This window comes from Echiichthys vipera (assembly GCF_963691815.1).
Source record: "Echiichthys vipera genome assembly, chromosome: 15".
NCBI classification, from domain to species: domain Eukaryota; kingdom Metazoa; phylum Chordata; class Actinopteri; order Perciformes; family Trachinidae; genus Echiichthys; species Echiichthys vipera.
In genome coordinates this window covers 2,103,285-2,123,334 of record NC_139840.1, presented here as the reverse complement: position 1 = coordinate 2,123,334, position 20,050 = coordinate 2,103,285, and the positions used below count along the sequence as shown (strand labels likewise).

Below are 20,050 nucleotides of genomic sequence, written 5' to 3'. Positions count from 1 at the left end.
TGACAGATTTATTATCCCATGAGGTGTCGAACACACTCTGAAAGAAGTAGGTAAAGTAAACTACAGTTGGTTTTGCAGACATTTCTCTCCGCAGTGTCCTTAAAAAGTGATGGATTGGAAAAATAAATATCTTGGAAACCTTCTAGTTTAATTTTCCTTTGCATCATATATTGTATTTATTATCTTTATGGTTTTGGCTCGTTGACAAACAGGCCACACAGAAAATGGATGTGGATGCCAAACAGCGGTGCATTAGATTAAATCAGACTGCATCAACAGAGTGGATGATGTTTGTTTTAGGGACACAGAGCACCGTAGGCATCATAGCTGAAATGCACCACCGCAACACTTAACCATCACCTTTAGTGACTAAACTTAACTGTCACCTTTGTGTTCATTTTAGAGGAAAATAGAGTCAGCGGTGCATAGAACAGACGCTACAGTCGAGGCTGGGGTTACGTTAAGGACCGCCTCTAAGTTCATTGATGTTAAGTTTGCGTGCTAGCACGAGTAGCATCCAGCTGCAGACCCGGAGCACAAGCCCCTCACTTGAAAAAAAAACTTTTTCGTCACTTCCGTCAAGCAAGGGGCTTGTGTCAAGTGAGGGGCTTGTGTCAAGTGAGGGGCTTGTGCTCCGGGTCTGCAGCTGGACAGTATCGTGCTAGCGCTGTTGCCTTCAGTGGAACAGTGATCGTACGGACTCTTCTACTCGCTGCTCTCTGTTCAACAACCCACTGTTGGAGTTTGTCCTCCAGCTGCAGCCGTCTCGCTCTGTTCCCTCTAAACTCTGTTTAGTCTTCTTTACTCGGCGCAGGTCGTCTTGTTGCTTCCTCCACTTCGGCACCATTGATTGGTTCATGTTCAACTCTCTGGCTGCTGCTCTATTCCCGTGTTCTACTGCGTGACTAATGGCCTTGAGTGTAAACTCTGCGTCGTAAGCGTGTCTCTTAACAGGAGCCATTTTGGGCTCTTTACACAAACACACACATGGAAATGAAACGGCACGCTTCACGCAGTCGTATATCTCATCATGCACCGCGCGTTACTTCTTCTACGGGGGAAAATAGAGTTGGCGGCTGCTCACCGTAGTTGGAGACCTGTTGTGGCTCAATATTGGTCCATATATAAGGAGCACCGGATTATAGTGCGGAGAATACGCTATTTGAACTGTCTTTTGCGTACTGGGAGTAGTTTTAAGTTCAAACCAGGATCCTCTCATGAAATATCAGACATCTGCGTCATCCGTCTTGTCGATGACCCTCCTGCTTTGATACAGTACTGCTGCTGTTACTGAGCAGACTATTGTGCAACTGATGACTTTACCTGCTGGAATGCTTAGATGCTTATGCTTAGACGTATGGATCGATAAATAAATCTAATCGATAAAGTTAATAGTTAATATAAAGAACGGTATTTAGATACGTGGCGTTCCCCACCTCCGTATTTGTCTGAGATAAAGAGGAAGCCTCGTGTTCTGTTTGCTCTCACCTAACTTCCGCTCCGTAATGATAAGTTACATATTTACTTCTGAAGTTCATGTTTGTTCAGCGAGCTCTTCTGTGTCGCCTCATCTTATCTTTTTATTATGACACATGTACGGGTCGATACAGGCGCCATTGTTAGTGCTCACATAATGGTGTTTGCTTAACCGTGAGGCTGCTTTGTCAGGAACCCTCGCTGCTTCTGAGTGCACTGTTACGGCTGCAGATATTTTATCCGTAACATGCCCAAACAGGTTTTACGACTAAAGTTTAGTTCCTTTGACCAGTGTGAGTGCAACCGCACTCACTCAAAGTGGCGACCGACGTCTCTTTCAGTGTTTCAGGACGTCCGTCGGGGCTTCGATGACTCGCTCGCTCCTGATGTTCACGCCACTTTTCTGTGTCCGGTGCTCGACACTGCCCCCACGATTTCAGGTGGTACTGCAACATTTGCTCCGTATCTGTACGCATTCGTAAGCTTTCAGGATACGGACAGAAATACGGAGGAGATGGACGCAGAGGACGCACAGAAGGCTCCGTCCGTATCTGTCTGCGTATCTACAGTAGAGCGGAAATGAGCCTTTAGGCTTTGGACACAAACAAATATATAATATATTAAAAAAAGAGTGACTTTGTCGCTTAAACTAAATGCTTTTATGGTAAATGAGGATTGTAGATTTACGTCCTCCGCATCTTAGAGTGAACTTTAGGTGTGGAGAGATGGAAAAATAACTAGAACCAACATGCTAGGGACATACTGTGTGCAATAATTAAGGGTAGCTGCAGGATAAACTTCCCAAACCTAGCCTTACATTGGCCTTCATGCCATCTGCTTTTCTACCCTTTCCAATCAGCACTACCTGGATCAGGTGTTAGGAAACACACACACACACACACACACACACACACACACACACACACACACACACACACACACACACACACACACACACACACACCTGAACTCTTGACGTGAAATCACAAAGCTTCAGAGACTAAAGGTCGAAGGCTGGATATGAATCCATACGAGCGGCTTTAAAGCTTTTGTTGCTGCCACGTGCTTCAGGAGTGCGTTTAACCTTTCAACGGCGGGTTCTTTGGTGGTATTTGTGCAAGTCAACGTGTCACTCTGCGTATTTCTGAGGGCACTCGCAGCTTGTGTAGCTGCTAAGTCTCATTCAACACGTTCTGGAGAGGCAGACACATCAATGTAACAAAGCTTCTCCGTAACATGTTTACGTTGTGGATTTGTCAAGTGTTGAATAAATAGCAAAGTAAAGATCTCTGAGAAGTGTGAACAGAGCGAAGTTATGGTACAAACTAGTTGGTCGAGTGTTATTTACTCAAGTAGAGCAACCATGTGCTGTATTATGGAAGGTAACTATGGATCAGTGCCAGGCAGGAAAGAGGACTCAGATGCGGAGGTCCGCGGATCAACACAGAATTTATTTGCTTCTCCTGACTTTGGGGCCCTCCAGTGGCAGATGAGTTGTATTGCAGTAAGACAGACGTCGCCCTAGTCCACACAAACACGGGTATTTTAACTGAATATTTATGGCCCCCTGGTTTAAAAAATAATCCCGTCCACACCACCGGTGTGATAAAAAATATCTCCGTCCACATCAAACGGCAAAATCCGCCTTTGTTAGCTGGTCACGTCCAGAGCGCTCCGCAAGTCTCCATGGATACAACCGACTGTTTACTGTCGCACAGTGTGACGTCAAACAATGGTTTTGCTGTCCACACGACTGCTGAAACCGCACTTTTACAAAAAGTTCACGCTAGACTCCGGTTACAAAAGACTCCGGTTTCAGGAGCAACAACTGCTTTTTGTAGACTTTCTAAAGTCCTGACTTTGGGGCCCTCCAGTGGCAGATGAGTTGTATTGCAGTAAGACAGACGCCGCCCTAGTCCACACAAATACGGGTATTTTTGACCCCCGGTTAAAAAATATCTCCATCCACATGAGACCGCAAAATCTGCCTTTGTGAGCTGGTCAAGTCTCCAAGGATACAACCGACTGTTTACCGTTGCACAGTGTGACGTCAAACAATGGTTTTCCCATCCACACACGACCGCTGAAACCACACTTTTACAAAAAGTTCACACTGGACTCCAGTTTCAGGAGCAACAACTGCGGTCAGGTGTGGATGAAAGGTCAAAAACACACGGTTTCTAAAATACCCGCGTTCGTGTGGACGGACCCTTAGACTGATCCAGTCTACGCAGGTAAATGCCAGTAGCTCCGTGAACTGTGGGTCCTTTGCCGAAACTTTGATGGCTACTGTTTGATCACTGAACTAAACAGCGCCTGAAAGTCTGACCTGGATGTGTCAAACAACGACAGAATCTTTTCAGCATTTTTACGGGAGAAACGAGGCCAGAAGCTTCGCTCGGTTTCACAATGAATCAATTTTAAATGGAACGACAACATTTTACAGGTTGATGAGCAGAGAGGAGGAAGAAGAAGAGTCTTTATGATCAACAGAGACAGGAAACGCACCTAGGCTTTACTTTCAGGTCTGGTTGGAGCCACGGTTTTTATCTCTACCGGCTCTGCTTCCTTCATGGCTGGAACCTCGACAACTTTTTGACGTGAAAACGAACTTTTACAGCTTTGTTTTCTGGACATGAATCAGCCATGTACAATGTGTGTTGAAGTACCGCATTTTCCGCATTATAAGGTCATAGAATAGACGCTACAGTCGAGGCTGGGGTTACGTTAAGGGCCGCCTCTAAACTCATTGATGTTAAGTTGGCGTGCTAGCGCTGTTGCCTTCAGTCGAATAGTGATTGTACCGACACTTCTACTTGCTGCTCTCTGTTCAACAACCGTTAGAGCGGAGCATATGAACCTGTTGTGGTTGACCTGAAAGATACGAATACGACTCTGAACACGAGCATAATAGGGCGTCTTTAAGATCACCACAACACTGAAATTGTCCTTTTTACAGTTAAATTATGGACATACGTTCAGAACGTTTCCAAAACTCTGATTTTTACTGGTTAAATAATTGTTGAAAATGTAGTTTAAAGGTCACGAATGGGCCCGTGAACGTTCTCATGTGTCCAGGTCGTCGTTCTCCTCAAAGCAATTTCAGTCCAAAGCAACTGGACTTGGTTCTTTGTCAGGAAGACGTTTCACCTCTCATCCAAGAGGCTTCATCAGTTCATGTACGCATCTGACCAGGACCAGGACCAGGACCAGGACCAGGCTGGGACTGGTCCAGGACCAGGCTGGGACTGGACCAGGAGTCGTTAAGACTCAATAGAGCACTAACAAAGTCGAAACCAACTTCCCACCAATGACTGTCACTCAACGGCACGTGGCAGGACCAGGACCAGGACCAGGCTGGGACTGGTCCAGCTAGCTAGTGTGAGATCCAGGTATTTAACCTCTCACACGGTCGATGATGTCACTGGAACCATTTGTGCTCCAAGTGCCAACGGCCGTTGTTAGAGTGACAGTCGTTGGTGGGAAGTTGGTTTCGACTTTGTTAGTGCTCTATTGAGTCTTAACAACTCCTGGTCCTGGTCCTGGCTCTGGTCCAGTCCCAGCCTGGTCCTGGTCCTGGTCCTGGTCAGATGCGTACATGAACTGATGAAGCCTGTTGGATGAGAGGTGAAACGTCCTTCTAGACAAATAACCAAGTCCAGTTGCTTTTGACTGAAGTTGCTTTGAGGATAAGGTCAAGAATGGACTTTCTGGCTCATGTAAAAAGTATTTGGCTCGCAGAAACCTACAGAAATGGGACAGGCAGAGCGTTTCTGGTGAGCGACTTTCCATGCAGACAAAGTCCCGGCAGCTTTGCAGACACGGTGGTCATGTGGATGTCTGAGGGGGAGAGGGCTTTGCAGAGTGAAATGCCACTGACTCCACAGAGACGGACGTAATCCCTTTCACTTCTCTGTTTTGTTTTGTCTGCCGTCGGTTTCCTCTGCTGCCAACGAAGCGTCGGGAGCGATTTTGTATTCAGTAATAAACGTCTCAGTAAAAAAAAAAGCGCCTCAAAGCGCCTCGCTGGCTTTCATCTCTGCTGAGTGCGTCCTCTGACTCGTAAGCAGCAGCTGAACACACAGCGGCTCTCTGTGGTCGCACGGCGCCGATCAATAACCATTTCCAGCCCGGGAGTTTTCTCAAGCTTTGTCAATTTCAGGATTGATCCTCTAAACACCAATGAACGTGCGTGTGTGTGTGTGTGTGTTTGTGTGTGTTTAGCATTAGTTTTATGCCTGTGTTGTGTGTGTGTGTGTGTGTGTGTGTGTGTGTGTGTGTGTTCAGCCTGAGGCCAGAATAAGCAGTGGGCAGTCTGTGTACTCTGGATAATTAGGCTTCTCTCCAGAACAAAGCAATGACTTTGTTTGGATCACTTCCTGCTTTAGTATGAAATGATTTAGCAAACACAAAAAGTATCGTTACTGGACAAACTCGTCTCTATGGTGGTTAGCAACTGTTTGACTCTCTTAGTGCCAGAGTTATTAACATTTAAAACAAGATCCTAAAGTTACAATGTCCGTTTGAATTACTTTGATTGGATTTGAAGCATTTGACTTTTCATCTTGCGCCATCATGTGACCAAGTACCATGGACGTAGCCTCTCGGTCGAGGTCTGTTCTCTCAACTTGATTCAGTCATTGGCGAGCGAGAGATACGTCTGTCTGGCTGACGTATACTGGATTAGCCACATTAGCACCACCGCCCGGAAGCTAGGCTAACAGCACACATTAGTAGATAAACAGGAGTGGGAGTTAATGTTGAGTTCTTTTTCCGGGGAACGGGAGCCATTTTGTTTTATTTTGAAAGGGGAACGGACGGGAGCGGGGTTTTTTTAGAAGGTAGAGACTGACATGGGAGGTCAGTCTCTAGTAGAGTCGAGTTAAGGGCACTCCCGTGTCTCTAGTGGAGGCTCTGAGAGTCAAGTGCAGGCAGCGTTTATGATTTAAACTGATATTTAACACAGTCCCACGCTCATAGATTGTAAAACACCGACCTTCACGGCCCGAATCCTCCCGCTGCTCCAGATTAGCATCTAGTGTACGTGCCATAAATAGCAGTCTGTATTCAAGTCATTGTGCAAGAGTGGCTATTTAATTAGCATAACAGAGCTAACGCTAACACTGTTCCTTAACCATCTCTTGGTTAAGTTTGAAGAGCATCTTGTCACTATGGAAACACCACCACACGAATGACCGCAGTCCAGGACGAGATGACGACGTTAGCATGCTAATGATGCTAATCCTGACAACTAGCCTCCGAGGACACTCAAGAGGCCACACCCCTAATTATTCATAAACTTTAACCTCCAATAAAATAAAAACTAGCCCCTCCCCCTCAGTGTTGTCATGGAGATATGAGCTAAACACACAGACTAGAATGTTCTTTAGTCCTTAAACAGGTTTAATGATGCTGTGTAAACGGCCTGTTTAACATGGGGCTCAATGAGAAACTGCTCTGTTAGGAAACCTGCCCCTAGTGGACACTCAGAGAACTGACGCTGACGGAGCTTCCTGATTGGATCAAACAGGAAGTCACTGTGGGCGGGGCTCGCCAAATACTAATGACATTCCCATTTATTCCTTAGTGACATGAAACAGGACTCCTATTATTTTGTTTGCTTTAAATTGGTCTATATTAACTCAACTATTAAAAACCCTTTGGTGGAAAGTAGCAGCTTACTCTTTGCATTAGAAGCTTCCTGAAAAACACACTAAATTGTGCACGCAGCTGCTTCCACCACATCGATTCTCCTGTTTAACCTGAGCTACACGTGTAAAATAGTAGCTTCACACAGCTGGAAGCCGCTGTAGACTGTAGTGTGTTTACCGTTGGACAGAAATAGCTGTAGGTGCTGCTGCTATAGCTCCGACACAGGGGACCAGCACACTATAAGCCTGCCACTGTCTCCTCGACTTCACTCCCAGCTCTGTGTTTTTTAAGGCTGGAATAAAAGTGTAGGATCTGTGGTGGGAACGGTGGAAGAGAACACTTCTGCGTCGTCTCTGGCTCTCATGTTGTGAGGCCTGCCAAGGTTTGCGTTTTTAAAATAGCTCACTGCTGTGGGATAAATCAGCTCAATGTGAGAAACTCGCCTCCCAAAGACTTCGTCACGGACCGCAATCTGTCACGTCAACTAGTCGAATATCCAGAATCAGCTCCCATCTCCCAGCATCCTCCGCTCCCCGCTGCTTCCTCCGACTCAGAGCTGAGAGCCGGCATGGAGGAGTTGTTTTTTAATTTATTTATTTTCATTTGTGTGTGTGTGTGTGTGTGTGTGTGATTGGGCCAAATTTTCTGCTCCAGTTCTCCAGCCCGTCCGCTCGGCCCCCCCGCGCTCGCCTGCTGCAGCTCGGTGAAACAGACTCATCTTAAATCAGCCAGCTGGACGGCGGCGGGAGGAAGTGCTCGGGCCTGTGTTATAAATTATAGCGTTACAGTCACGTCGGGAGCGCACAGAGCAGATGCAGAACTTCTTCACTGTATTCCTTCACGTATCACCGGGCTCGGAGGTTTAACTGATGTGTTATTACATTTGTTTATGCGGCGAATGTTAAAACGCACCTTATAAAACGACAGCTACTACTACTGGAACTAGTTCTTCGTAGACAACAGTTGCCGCTGCTTCCTGAAGTCTTGTTGTCGTAGTGATCTGTCCAGGTTTGGTGCATTGACACAAACCAAGATTTAAAAAGCAAAAAAATGGCGGACGTGTTTGAAAACCTGGGCTATTTAGAGAAGATGCTGCAGAGAAACGCTTGGTACATGGATAAACTGCTGTGCATCAAGGAAATTACAAATTACCATTTTTAGGTTTCTGTGCACGACTTTAAAGGTGCTGGACTTTTAGCAGTCTTTATGCTAAGCTAGGCTAGGCTAGGCTAACCCTATCCTGAACTCAGCTTATTATTGTCAGACCCAGGGGCAGGAAAGAGGACTCAGATGCGGAGGTTTGCAGTTCAACACTGAATTTATTATCTTGACGACTGAGACGTGACACAGGGAAAAGGCCACAAACAAAAAAATCACTCCGTACGGGAGGAATAAACAAATTCGCGGGGTCGCGGGGGGCTGGAGCCGATCCCAGCTGCATGGGCGTGAGGCCGGGTCCACCCTGGACAGGACGCCAGTCTATCACAGGACACATAGAGACGAACAGAGACAGACAAAGTGAACAAAATAATTAATTAAATAAAGACGCTCCAACCTGGAGGATAAAACAAAGTCTCAAGAGAATTCAAAAAGGTTAAACTTACTTGGACAAAAATAAGGAATACAAACACCTGAACAAAGAAACAAAGATCTGAAGAACATGAAAGCTTGTTTTCTTTCTTCCTTGTCGTCAGTTTGGGTGGTCCAGGTCTCCACCATGAACGGAAGATAGTCTCTAATACTTCCACGCAGACGTCGAGGGAATATCTTTTCACGACATGATCTTTAAAAAGCTTCTTCCTGGTCCCTGCATCCTGAAACCAAACTGTAGTCCGCGCTCCTGCAGCTCCCCCTGATTTCTGCTGTCAAGTTGATTTTCCAACGGACACGGAAGGGGGAGCGAGTGTGTCCGAGCAGCACGGGGGAGTCGGGCAGTGACAGCTTTAACCTTTAACGTGTCATCTTGGATGGCAGGGACACAGAAGCTGCCAGGCTGGGCTCGCCACTGCTCCGAGGCCAGGGATTTACTTCGACCCCAGGACCTCCTGGAGACCTCCATCTGCCCGAGCAGAGAAACAGGAGAAAGGGATTAAATCCGACCTGCAGAAAAATGGGCTAGGAGAAAACCGAGATTATGTATTATATATAATATCTGGGCACTATTTACTCATGCCTTGTTAATCTTGACAAACTTAAAGGAGCAAGAGGAAGGAGAACACAACAGAAATGCTAAAACAATGCTAACGTGCTCCACAGAGCTGCAGGGCGGGGACTCTGTGGGGTCATCACCGCTACTACTACTACATTGTTATTATAAAAATATGGATAAGTGCCGTTTAAATCACGACATTTGTGTAATTATTAAGAAAGAAGAGGCTCCAGCTGAGAAAGGACAGTGAAGGTGCATCATTACACTGGAGCAGAGAGAGGTAAACAATCCCCGGAGAGAGAGAGAGAGAGAGAGAGAGAGAGAGAGAGAGAGAGAGAGAGAGAGAGAGAGAGCCTAATTTAGACATGCCAACGAAAATATAAGAAGAGACAGACTGGCTGCAGAGCACGGAGGAGGGTTGAAATTACACTCAGGACAGAAAAACACTGCAGGTGAAGAAGATATGGAGAGGATGGGAGGCCGGATAGTGATGATGGAGGGTTACTGCCGAGAGAAGAGAGAGGGAGGCGGGTAGAGGGGGGAAAAGAGAGCCGAGGCGGTGCGTCTGCGCGTGGGCGTGACAGATGACTGCCCAGAGAGAGTGCGACTTTGCGGAGAACTCATCCATCGGTTCCTTCGGGGGAGTTTTGCTCATCTTAAACCACTTTGCCACACTCTCGACTCGCCAGACACGAACTTGATCGCAGATTAATAATGTTGTATAAATACTTCTCCGCCAAACGTGGCGATCAATCATGTGTTTTGTAAACTCAGCAGCTTGCAGGGTTGAGGGATTGGAGAGTTGGTGGTTGAGGGAAGCAACTGCTGATCACAGTGGAAAAAACTGGAGACAAAAAGTGCAGGTGGTGTTAATCTTGGGCATTTGCACTCTCAGGGAAATGAAATGGGCCTTAGAACGATGTTTCACTGAGGTCGGTAAAGATCGTATTTACAAAAACAAAAATCGGGGAGTGCCGATCCTTAAAGGAGCCTCAGTGGCGTCTAAAGCGTTTGAGCTCAATTAGCATGAGCTAATTAAAACATCAACAAAAGTTTAAGGTAAATGCTAAAGGTTGAATATGGAGAATGAGCAGAACAGCTCTATCTAGTGTCTCAAGATCGTAGTCGCAACGACAAAAAGAAGTCCAGCAGTGGGGTTGCCAGGTTGGTCAGACCCGGCCCAGTAGCTCCAGGAGACCGGAGTCTGTTTGAGCCTGTTTGAACCCGTCCCCTCCAGAAAATCACAGCATCAAAACAAGGATTAGAGGAGTTTGACTGACAGTTAGCGTTAGCCGTTAGCGTTAGCCGTTCCAGCTAAGTGCAGATGAAAGTGATGTTAGCATCCAGGAGCAGCGTAGCCATGTGGGCGTGCGTTTGAATGGCGTTCCTCTCCTTTCTCTCAGTCCATGGAGTGAATGCTCGGCCTATAGTGACTCTGGTTGTTGCCCGTCTCCGCTCACTCAGCTGCTGGGACAAAGAACGCCCCCTTCACTGAGGCTCCCAAGCAGCTGCACGATTGGCTAACTCCATTTCACCCAGTGCCAGCCCACAGTAGCTGCACCCAACAACAGACAACCCTGGCAACCAGCAACGCCCAACGCTATTGGCTGCTACCATGGAAACACAACGGGACAGGAAGTCATTGCCAAACCCGTCAAAATGCTTTTAAAATATAGCTTTTGATAAAGATTCTACACATTCAACCTTTAATATTTTACTGTTTGTTGGAGATAAAATGTGAAAAACCCTGAAAAGAGGTGCAGAGTTTTACGTGCAGGGCCAGAAATGAAGGAACTTGGTGAACAGCAGGTGTAACCTTTTTTTTGGGGGGGGGGCGGATAGTTTTAACAGCAGACTACGATGTTTCCAAACAGCGGATCAGGGAACAAGAAGTGATTGGGATCAAGGATCTTCACGGTTAGACGACTAGCTTTCCACAGCTGTAACAATGAAGCTGTGTCTAAGGGTGCACTCACACTGTCCCTCCACACCGGGCCAAAACCGTTTTTTCGGCTAAAGCCTAGTGCGTTTGACCAGTGTGAGTGCAACCGCTCCGTGCATAAATGCGGACAGCTGGCCGTCCACGGCCCGTTTGGGAGAGGTGGGCTTTAGTAAAGCACGTTTGCACGTGTACGAGCACGAGCGTGAGGCCTACGGCGGCTCTGAGGTCATTTCCTGTGCGCCTGTTGGGACGTAGAAAAAAGAAGGAGGGACCATGCGCGGACATTTCAAACAATGGCGGTGAAAGGTTCACGTTGGTGTGATGTGGAGGTGGAGTGTTTACTGCAGATTTGGTCGATGAAAAGATTCACAAACAGTCGACAAGACGCACAAAAACTCCGAGGTCTACGGAAAGATCTGGAAACAAAGCCACGCATCGCCATGACGTCATCAATGCGTGTGACGTGTTACGGCGTGATGACGTATAGGCAGCAAGAAGCATTCTCCGAGGCCCAGGTAGTGTGAGTACAAACGGGCCTGGAGGGGGGGACAAGGACCCTAAAGCACGGGGCACGGGGCACGGGACGGAGGCACAGTGGGAGGGCGCCCTTAAAGGATCGAGACTCTCGACTCCAAATCCTTATGGGTGAGTTTGAAAGGTCAAGAAATCAATTTAACTTCATTAATTTCAAGATGGAGGGATGAGAATTATGTCTTTTGGGCGCAACGGCAAGTTGGAGAATGTGCTTCGACACTGGACTTTCCCTTCACGCCTCGTGGTCGTACTTTCTTATCAAGGCTACGTAGGTTTCACTTTTCCTGAATGGCACTTTTAAAGCAGTCTCATTTAGGATTTTGACATAACATTGGACTCATAAAGACCCTTTTCACCTCATTTACAGACACTGGGTAGGTAACCTTACGCACTGATACCATCGCCCGTATGTAGTGATGCTGGAAGTCCACGGCGAGCAGCTCAGACTTCCCTTTGTGCTTCCCTGACTGCAGTTTGCAGGTTAAATTAAGTCTTTTGTGTGACCCAGAGCCTTTTCTCCAGGTTGTCTCGGCCCTGCCCGAGCTCTTCAAACACTGAAACCACACGCCCAGCGGCGTGGAAGCGAGGAAGCGTGCCCTCGGTTGAATAGTAACCATTGTCTGCTCAGATGATTGTGAGTCATTGTACTGGCAGCGCAAGCCGGGAGTCAAATGATGTGATGTAGCAGAGAGAGACCTCCTTTGTGGGCCGTATAAAGCTGCGGCAGGAGCGGCGGCCCTGGCAGATACCGACCGTGGGACGTTCAGGGGAGTTTTGCATGAATAGTGGAGTGATTCAGTCAGCGGCGGCGAGGTGATTAGCATTTTGAGTGGATGCTCGGCCCCATTCACAGGTTGAATCTGTGAGCAGCCAGCAGAGTCTCTCGGTGGTCTGAGGTTCGTTTGAGAGGAAAAGGTCACGTCTGCTCTTCATAGACCATTAGACGGATGTCACAGAGGGACAAATACCTCATTTTGGTGTCAACCACATACATGAAGAAGAATCTAGAGGTGTGGAGACGTCAGTTCATCAAAATCACCACGCTGGAAAATACAACTTTCATGTTGATTTTTACATTTTACACCATTTTTGTTCACTTGATGTTGTTTTATTACATTAGCTTCTTGGCTGGGTTCGAGTCCCTGAGTGGACCAGGTGCCAGTTCATCTCCTGGGCAGTGCCGAGGTGCTGTTGAGCAAAGGCACCGAACCCCCAACTGCTCGGGGCGCCCATCACTGGCAGCCCCCTCGCTCTGACATCTCTCCATTGCATGTATATAGGTCCTGTTTGTGTGTGTGTGTGTGTGCAAACAGTTCAATGTCATTTCCTGTGTCATTGAAAACAGCTTTGGCCAGTTCTTGTTTTTTGCAGTGAAAGCAGCATTTTTGGACGTTTCATTTCATTTATTCATTTATTTCAGGAAGCATTCATTACAACAGCATTTGCACAGAAAACAGCAACATTTAAATGTATTTTGTGCCTGAAAATGAGCGTGAAGAAGAACAGATCTCATGTATCCCCCCACCCCCGTTTCACATCAAGCGTCTTAAACAGAATGTGTGATGTCACTTCCTGGATTTATGCAAATAAATGTAAATAAACAAAAACACACACACGAAAAAACAACACCTTACATAATGTTTAGGCAGCTGATCCACTTATTATTATACTTTTATATTCGATCATAAAGGCGTTTAGCAAAGAAACATGATGATAAACAACAAACAAACAAAAAAGCAACACATATGAACGTGAGGACAACAAGTCCAAGATGGTGATGAAGACGATTATTGATTTCAGATCTCATCTCATCTTCAGCCTCTTATCTGGGGTCGGGTCTCGGGGGCAGCAGCTTTAGCAGGGGACCCCAAACTTCCCTTTCCCGGGCCACATTAACCAGCTCTAACTGGGGGATCCTGAGGCGTTCCCAGGCCAGTGTGGAGATCTAATCTCTCCACCTGGTCCTGGGTCTTCCCCGAGGCCTCCTCCCAGCTGGACGTGCCTGGAACACCTCCCTAGGGAGGCGCCCAGGGTTCATCCAGACCAGATGATCCTGAACCACCTCAACTGGCTCCTTTCAACACAAAGGAGCAGCGGCTCTACTCCGAGTTCCTCACGGATGCTGAACTTCTCCCCCTCTCTCTAAGGGAGACTCCAGACCCCCTCCTGCGGAAACACAGTTCACACGCTTGGACCTGGACCTGGTTCTTTGGGTCCTGACCCAGCTTTCATGACCACAGGTGAGGGTAGGAACCAGGACTGAGCAGTAGATCCAGAGCTTTGTCTTCCTCAGCTCTCTTTTCATCACAACGGTGCGGTAGAGCGACTGCAGCTCCGCCCCCGCTGCTCCGATTCTCCGGCCAAACTCACGCTCCATCGTCCCCTCACTCGTGAACAAGATCCAGGGGTCCTTGAACTCCTTCCGCTCTTTTCTTAATGAACAGAACAGATCGCCCGGTTGTTTTTTGGCAGTTTAACGCATCAACATGAAGACTTTACATTTCAAACAGCACATTGTGCCGTTCTCGAGCCTTTGCTTCTAATCAGCCTGATTTGTTGTGGTATTGAAGTCGTCTCCCCCATCGAGCGGACAGATGGTGACGGCCATACAAAAAAAGGCTCCAACTGAAGGAGTGAGCCAGGAATCTGCAGGTGTGTGTGTGTGTGCGTGTGCGTGTGTGTGTGTGTGTGAACAAATGAAAATTAGATATAATCAACAGGATGAAAGAGAAAGATTTAAAAAATGAAAATACTTCAACAATACGCACAGGTCATAAAATTACCAACATAACACAGACGGAGATGAATTCCCCTTAGAGAAAAATGGAACTTTAGGAACGGGTAAAGTCGATTGTGTTCTGCAGTCCTTGATATTAGTGCATGAAACCAAGTTACGTCTGATTTGCAACATTGAGTTAAAGCACCTCTACATCTGAGGCCGTGGCTCTCCGGGTCGGGAATGAGTCCTGACCCCAAGTGAAGGAGTTCAAGGACCTCAGGATCTTGTTCACGAGTGAGGGGACGATGGAGACACTGCCCCCGTGCCCCGTGCTTTAGGGTCCTTGTCCCCCCCTCCAGGCCCGTTTGTACTCACACTACCTGGGCCTCGGAGAATGCTTCTTGCTGCCTATACGTCATCACGCCGTAACACGTCACACGCATTGATGACGTCATGGCGATGCGTGGCTTTGTTTCCAAATCTTTCCGTAGACCTCGGAGTTTTTGTGCGTCTTGTCGACTGTTTTTGAATCTTTTCATCGACCAAATCTGCAGTAAACACTCCACCTCCGCATCACACCAACGTGAACCTTTCACCGCCATTGTTTGAAATGTCCGCGCATGGTCCCTCCTTCTTTTTTCTACGTCCCAACAGGCGCACAGGAAATGACCTCAGAACCGCCGTAGGCCTCGTGCTCGTACACGTGCGCACGCTCGTGCTCGTACACGTGCAAACGTGCTTTACTAAAGCCCACCTCTCCCAAACGGGCCGTGGACGGCAAGCGTACCGCTCCTAGACGTGGTGCGGTTGCACTCACACTGGTCAAAGGAACCAGACTTTACCCGTAAAACCTGTTTTGCCACGGTACGGATGAACAGTGTGAGTGCGATCTAAGGAGATAGAATAAAGGCACATGAGTTATATTCTCATTTTTAGCCACAGTATTTATTAATAGGCTTACATTTATACCCAAACAGGCTCTTTATCTTGGTTTATTGGGAGAAACTAAGCATCTATATGTAAAATCAGACATTCAGCCTCTCCCCCAGAGCCAGAGTGGAACAATCCATTGTTTCATAACCACGTTTTGCGACTCTCGGATGTGACTGCTAAATGGTTTTGTTAAATATGTTTACAGGGGGAACACAATAACTGCCTGCAACATAATAACCCCCAATGTGTTTTTCATCACTAGCTCCACTACAGAGTTGCAAAAAGCATTAAAATGCATGATACCACCATCACTATAAGGTGTGTATTCAATTAGCCAGCTGGAGCCGGATTTAAAACGCTATTTCATCCCAGCGTTGTCTCATTTGCCCCCGGCACGTCAGCTGTGGAAGCACTTTATTTCCACCCTTAATTAGAAGTTCTTGATCTGGGTGTCACATGCGAGGACCGAGAACAGATTCTAACTACTGCTCAGTGTAATTTAGTTTCCTCCTCTGCAGCATCTGAGCTCACATATCACTCATTCCTCTCCTCGTGTTTGAAGCAGCTTCGCCAGCTCTGAAGGAGAAACACGCCATGCTGGGAGGCTCTCCGCGGAGCACGCGCTTCAGTTTGAGAGACTACATCAAAACTGCAATATAGGGGATGTTGTTCCCTAAATACACGACTGCTGCAAATCATTTCTATGAGTGTGTTCTTCTTGGGTTCTTCCATTATCAAAGCACATGCAGGGATGTCAGATTCTACTGTAGTACGTACACTGACACGCTGCCGGTGCACTAAATGTATTCATTTCTAACCACAAAGGCCGCGCTTCATCAAAAATGCTCTTCTGAAGAAGCGCACCGCTCCAAGCATCACTCACTCACATCCTTTGTTCCTATCAACAGCTTCTCGTGTGTTCTCGATCACATTTGGATGCTTTTAGAACTCGATTGTTGTTCTTGTACTTTACTCTTAATGAGAAAGATGAATGACTGTTTCTATAATATCTAAATTAACGTATGTTTCCCTTCTGTTTCAGAGGCCAGAGATCCAAAATGGGAGGCAAGCTCAGCAAAAAGAAGAAGGGATACAACGTGAACGATGACAAGGCCAAAGACAAGGACGCCAAAGCAGAGGGGGCCTCTGCTGAGGAGAGTGAAGCGCCGAAAGACAACAAAGACGAGGCCCCGGCCGCCACCGAAACTAAGGAGGTAGCGAATGACACGGCGGCCAAGGAAGCGCCGGCGGCAGCAGACGCCGCAGCGCCTAAAGAAGAGGAAAAGAACGCAACTCCAGCCGCGAAGGAGCCCGAGAAAAACGCTGCCAACGCTGAGCCGAAAACCGAGGCTCCCAAGAGTGCAGAGCCCGCCAAGGCTGAGGAGAAGCCAGCTGCCCCCGCCCCCGCCCCCGCCCCGGCCAAAGAATCGGCCCCCACCGCCAAGGAGCCCGAGGTTAAAGCTGCGGCACCTGCCCCCGCGGCTGAGAGTAAAGATGAGGCCGACGCCAAAAAGACTGAGGCCCCCGCAGCACCAGCAGCCAAAACCGAGGCGGCCCCAGCTGCCTCCCCTGACCCCAAGCCCACAGAGGCGGCGACGGCGGCGGCGGCAGCTGCTCCAGCACCGGCAAAGGAGGCCTCTGCGGCCCCTAGTTCAACACCAGCCGCTGAGCCTCCCGCCAAGGAGGCGAACGCCACAGAGGCACCAAGCAAGGATCAAACCGTAGCAGTTCAAGATTAATGGACAGCTTCTTTTCGGAAATTAAAAAAAAAAGTACCTAACTCAACGACGATGAAGATTAAAAAAGTGAAATTAACTAGCCCGCCCATATTCTGATGATAATAATAATAATAATAATTGTAATGATGATGATTTGTTGATTAAGGAGGACCGGAGCAACCACCTGGAGAGGTTTTCCGCCACCACACACAGACGATTATTGCTATTATTATTGTTGTATTTTACTCTATTTTTTTCTGCTGTAGTATTTGAACTTTGATACGAGTCTGTGTCGGATGTACACCGCGCCATTCCACCTCCATCATCCTCCCTCCATCATCGGTCAACGCGTTCAGCCTGACTCCCCTCTCAGCTCTCCGTAGGCCTGCGTTCGAACACTCACCTGCACCCTCGCCGCTCTGTGGCTTTCACAATAACGAAAATTGGGGGGAATAAGACGGAGGGAAGACGGGGGTTTGAGAAATCACGTTACCAGCTGGACCTCCATTGAATCAGTCCTTCAGCTCTCCTCCTTCCACTCATCGGTCTGTGCGGAGGATCACGCTCTCGGCTTCGGCCCGGTGCCTCTAATTCGTCTTTGCGTTGAATTGTGGCAGCGTCCTTTCTTAACCCATCCCCCCACCCCGGCGTTTTAGCATTGCTGGATTGTGTTTTAGCCGTTTATCCTCTTGGGGTTACACGCCACGTTCTCTGCACGGTAAAGACTGCTAAGAACATTTCAGAGGGAGTTTAAACCGAGGACGCTCAGGCTTTTAAAGACATTTTCGGAGGTTGAACGAGGCCCGGCTTTGCAGAGCGAAACATATTCTTAGACGTAAAAAAAAACTGTCGTAGGAACTTTACAGATAAACTTCTAGATTTTTTACTGAAACCCTTAGGTATATTGTAAGTGAACTAAGAGGTTTTTTAACATTTGTAATACGCTGATAAAATCTGCAAAGCCCCGCTGAGAAGATCACCGTGGTGTTCTTAGAAAGTCTGAGAGGAGGCGCCGATCCTCCGTCCAAAGCTGACGACAAATTCCAACAGATTATAAAAGATTTTGTTGTGTTTGAGAGACGTATCGACTGCTGACGGACCTGGGGACGGGCTTCACGATCACAGCCTAGAGTTGATTTGATCTCGCTTAGAAAACCAAGTTGGTGACTTGTACTGCATCATCAGGGCTTCGTCTGCTAGACCTCAAATCCTTCACTTACTTAAGGACTTACTAAGGGCGCTCTCACACTGTCCAAACAGGTTTTACGGTTATAGTCTAGTTGGTTTGACCAGTGTGAGTGCAACTGTACCGCGTCTAACTGGGGCCAGCTTGCCGTCCACGGCCCGTTTGGGAGAGGTTGGCTTTAGTAAAGCACGTTTGCTTGTGAACGAGCACGAGCGTGTGCACGTGTGCGTGTACGAGGCCTACGGCGGTTCTGAGGTCATTTCCTGTGCGCCTGTTGGGACGTAGAAAAAAGAAGGAGGGACCATGCGCGGACATTTAAAACAATGGCGGTGAAAGGTTCACGTTGGTGTGATGCGGAGGTGGAGTGTTTACTGCAGATTTGGTCGATGAAAAGATTCAAAAACAGTCGACAAGACGCACAAAAACTCCGAGGTCTACGGAAAGATCTGGAAACAAAGCCACGCATCGCCATGACGTCATCAATGCGTGTGACGTGTTACGGCGTGATGACGTATAGGCAGCAAGAAGCATTCTCTGAGGCCCAGGTAGTGTGAGTACAAACGGGCCTGGAGGGGGGGACAAGGACCCTAAAGCACGGGGCACGGGACGGAGGCACAGTGGGAGGGCGCCCTGAGATATACTTTAAGTAAAAGTCCTACTTCCTATGTTCTACTTAAGACTAAGAAAGTCACAAAATTGGGATTTTTTTGCCACTTTTTTGAGGATTTGTGAAATAAAAAGACAAATAAATGCGACTAAACTATTTTAAATTAACACTCCTCAACCGTAAGATCAATTTAAACCCTGTATAAAATGAATTTAACAGTAACATGGTCGTCCCGTGGAGCAAACCTCACTGGTTGGATCTCTCGGTCAGCGCTCCGATCCCACCGACAACAGGAGGGGGGGGGGGGGGGGGGGGGGGGGGGTTTCAGAGTCATCAGCAGACCTACTCCATCCACCATCATCACGGGGCGGACAGCCTTGCACATAGAAAGGGAGCTTCTGATTCTGGGGGTGCCTCCCCAACGCATCTTCCTTTACTTTTCAGAAATATATATGACGCATGTGCACGTACGGTATCTGCATCGGTGGAAGAAAGGTCACTTTTACTCAAGTACTAATTCAAGCACACAGTAGACGTTACTGTGGAGAAACACTCCAGAGCGATCGCTTCACCATCAGCGTCGTATTTACTTGTATCCGAGGTGAAAGTACTGATAGATGATGATGACTTGCCTTTAGCAGACATTAATAATTAACGTGCATTTCTCCTGGTTTAACGGCGTTAGCCAGCAGATGGTGGCAGCACCGGCAAGCAAACACCAATCTAAGAGTTAACCTCTCACAAAGCTAACATTAGTAGCAAGCTAACATAAGTAACAAGCTAACATAAGTAACAAGCTAACATTAGTAGCGAGCTAACGTTAGTAACAAGCTAACATTAGTAACAAGCTAACGTTACAGAGACTGCAGACAGACATTGCATTCGACAATTCTTTTGTTTTGGCTGTGCCTGAAGTTATTAAAGCCAAACAATATGACGAACTGGCGACACTGTGATGTGGCGGTCAGCACTGTTGCCTCAGAGCAAGAGGGTTCCTGGTTCGAATCCTGGCTGGGGATGGAGAGAGTGCAGTTTGCATGTTGCCCCCGTGTCTGCGTGGGTTTTCTCCGGGTTCTCCGGTTTCCTCCCACAGTCCAAAGACGTGCAGGTGTTCGGTTCATTGATGACTCTAAA

At 47.6% G+C, this 20,050-nt stretch overlaps 1 protein-coding gene across 1 annotated transcript in view; it reads left to right on the top strand.

The window, feature by feature from the left end:
• The window catches only part of basp1 (brain abundant, membrane attached signal protein 1), a 50,049-nt gene extending 31,386 nt beyond the window's left edge, over positions 1–18,663 (top strand). The window contains exon 2 of the mRNA XM_083929105.1: positions 16,448–18,663. Within this exon, the coding sequence (XP_083785231.1) occupies positions 16,464–17,144 (681 nt within the window). The 5' untranslated portion in view covers positions 16,448–16,463 and the 3' untranslated portion in view covers positions 17,145–18,663. The remainder of the gene's footprint in view (positions 1–16,447) is intronic.
• The last annotated feature ends 1,387 nt before the right edge of the window (positions 18,664–20,050 follow it).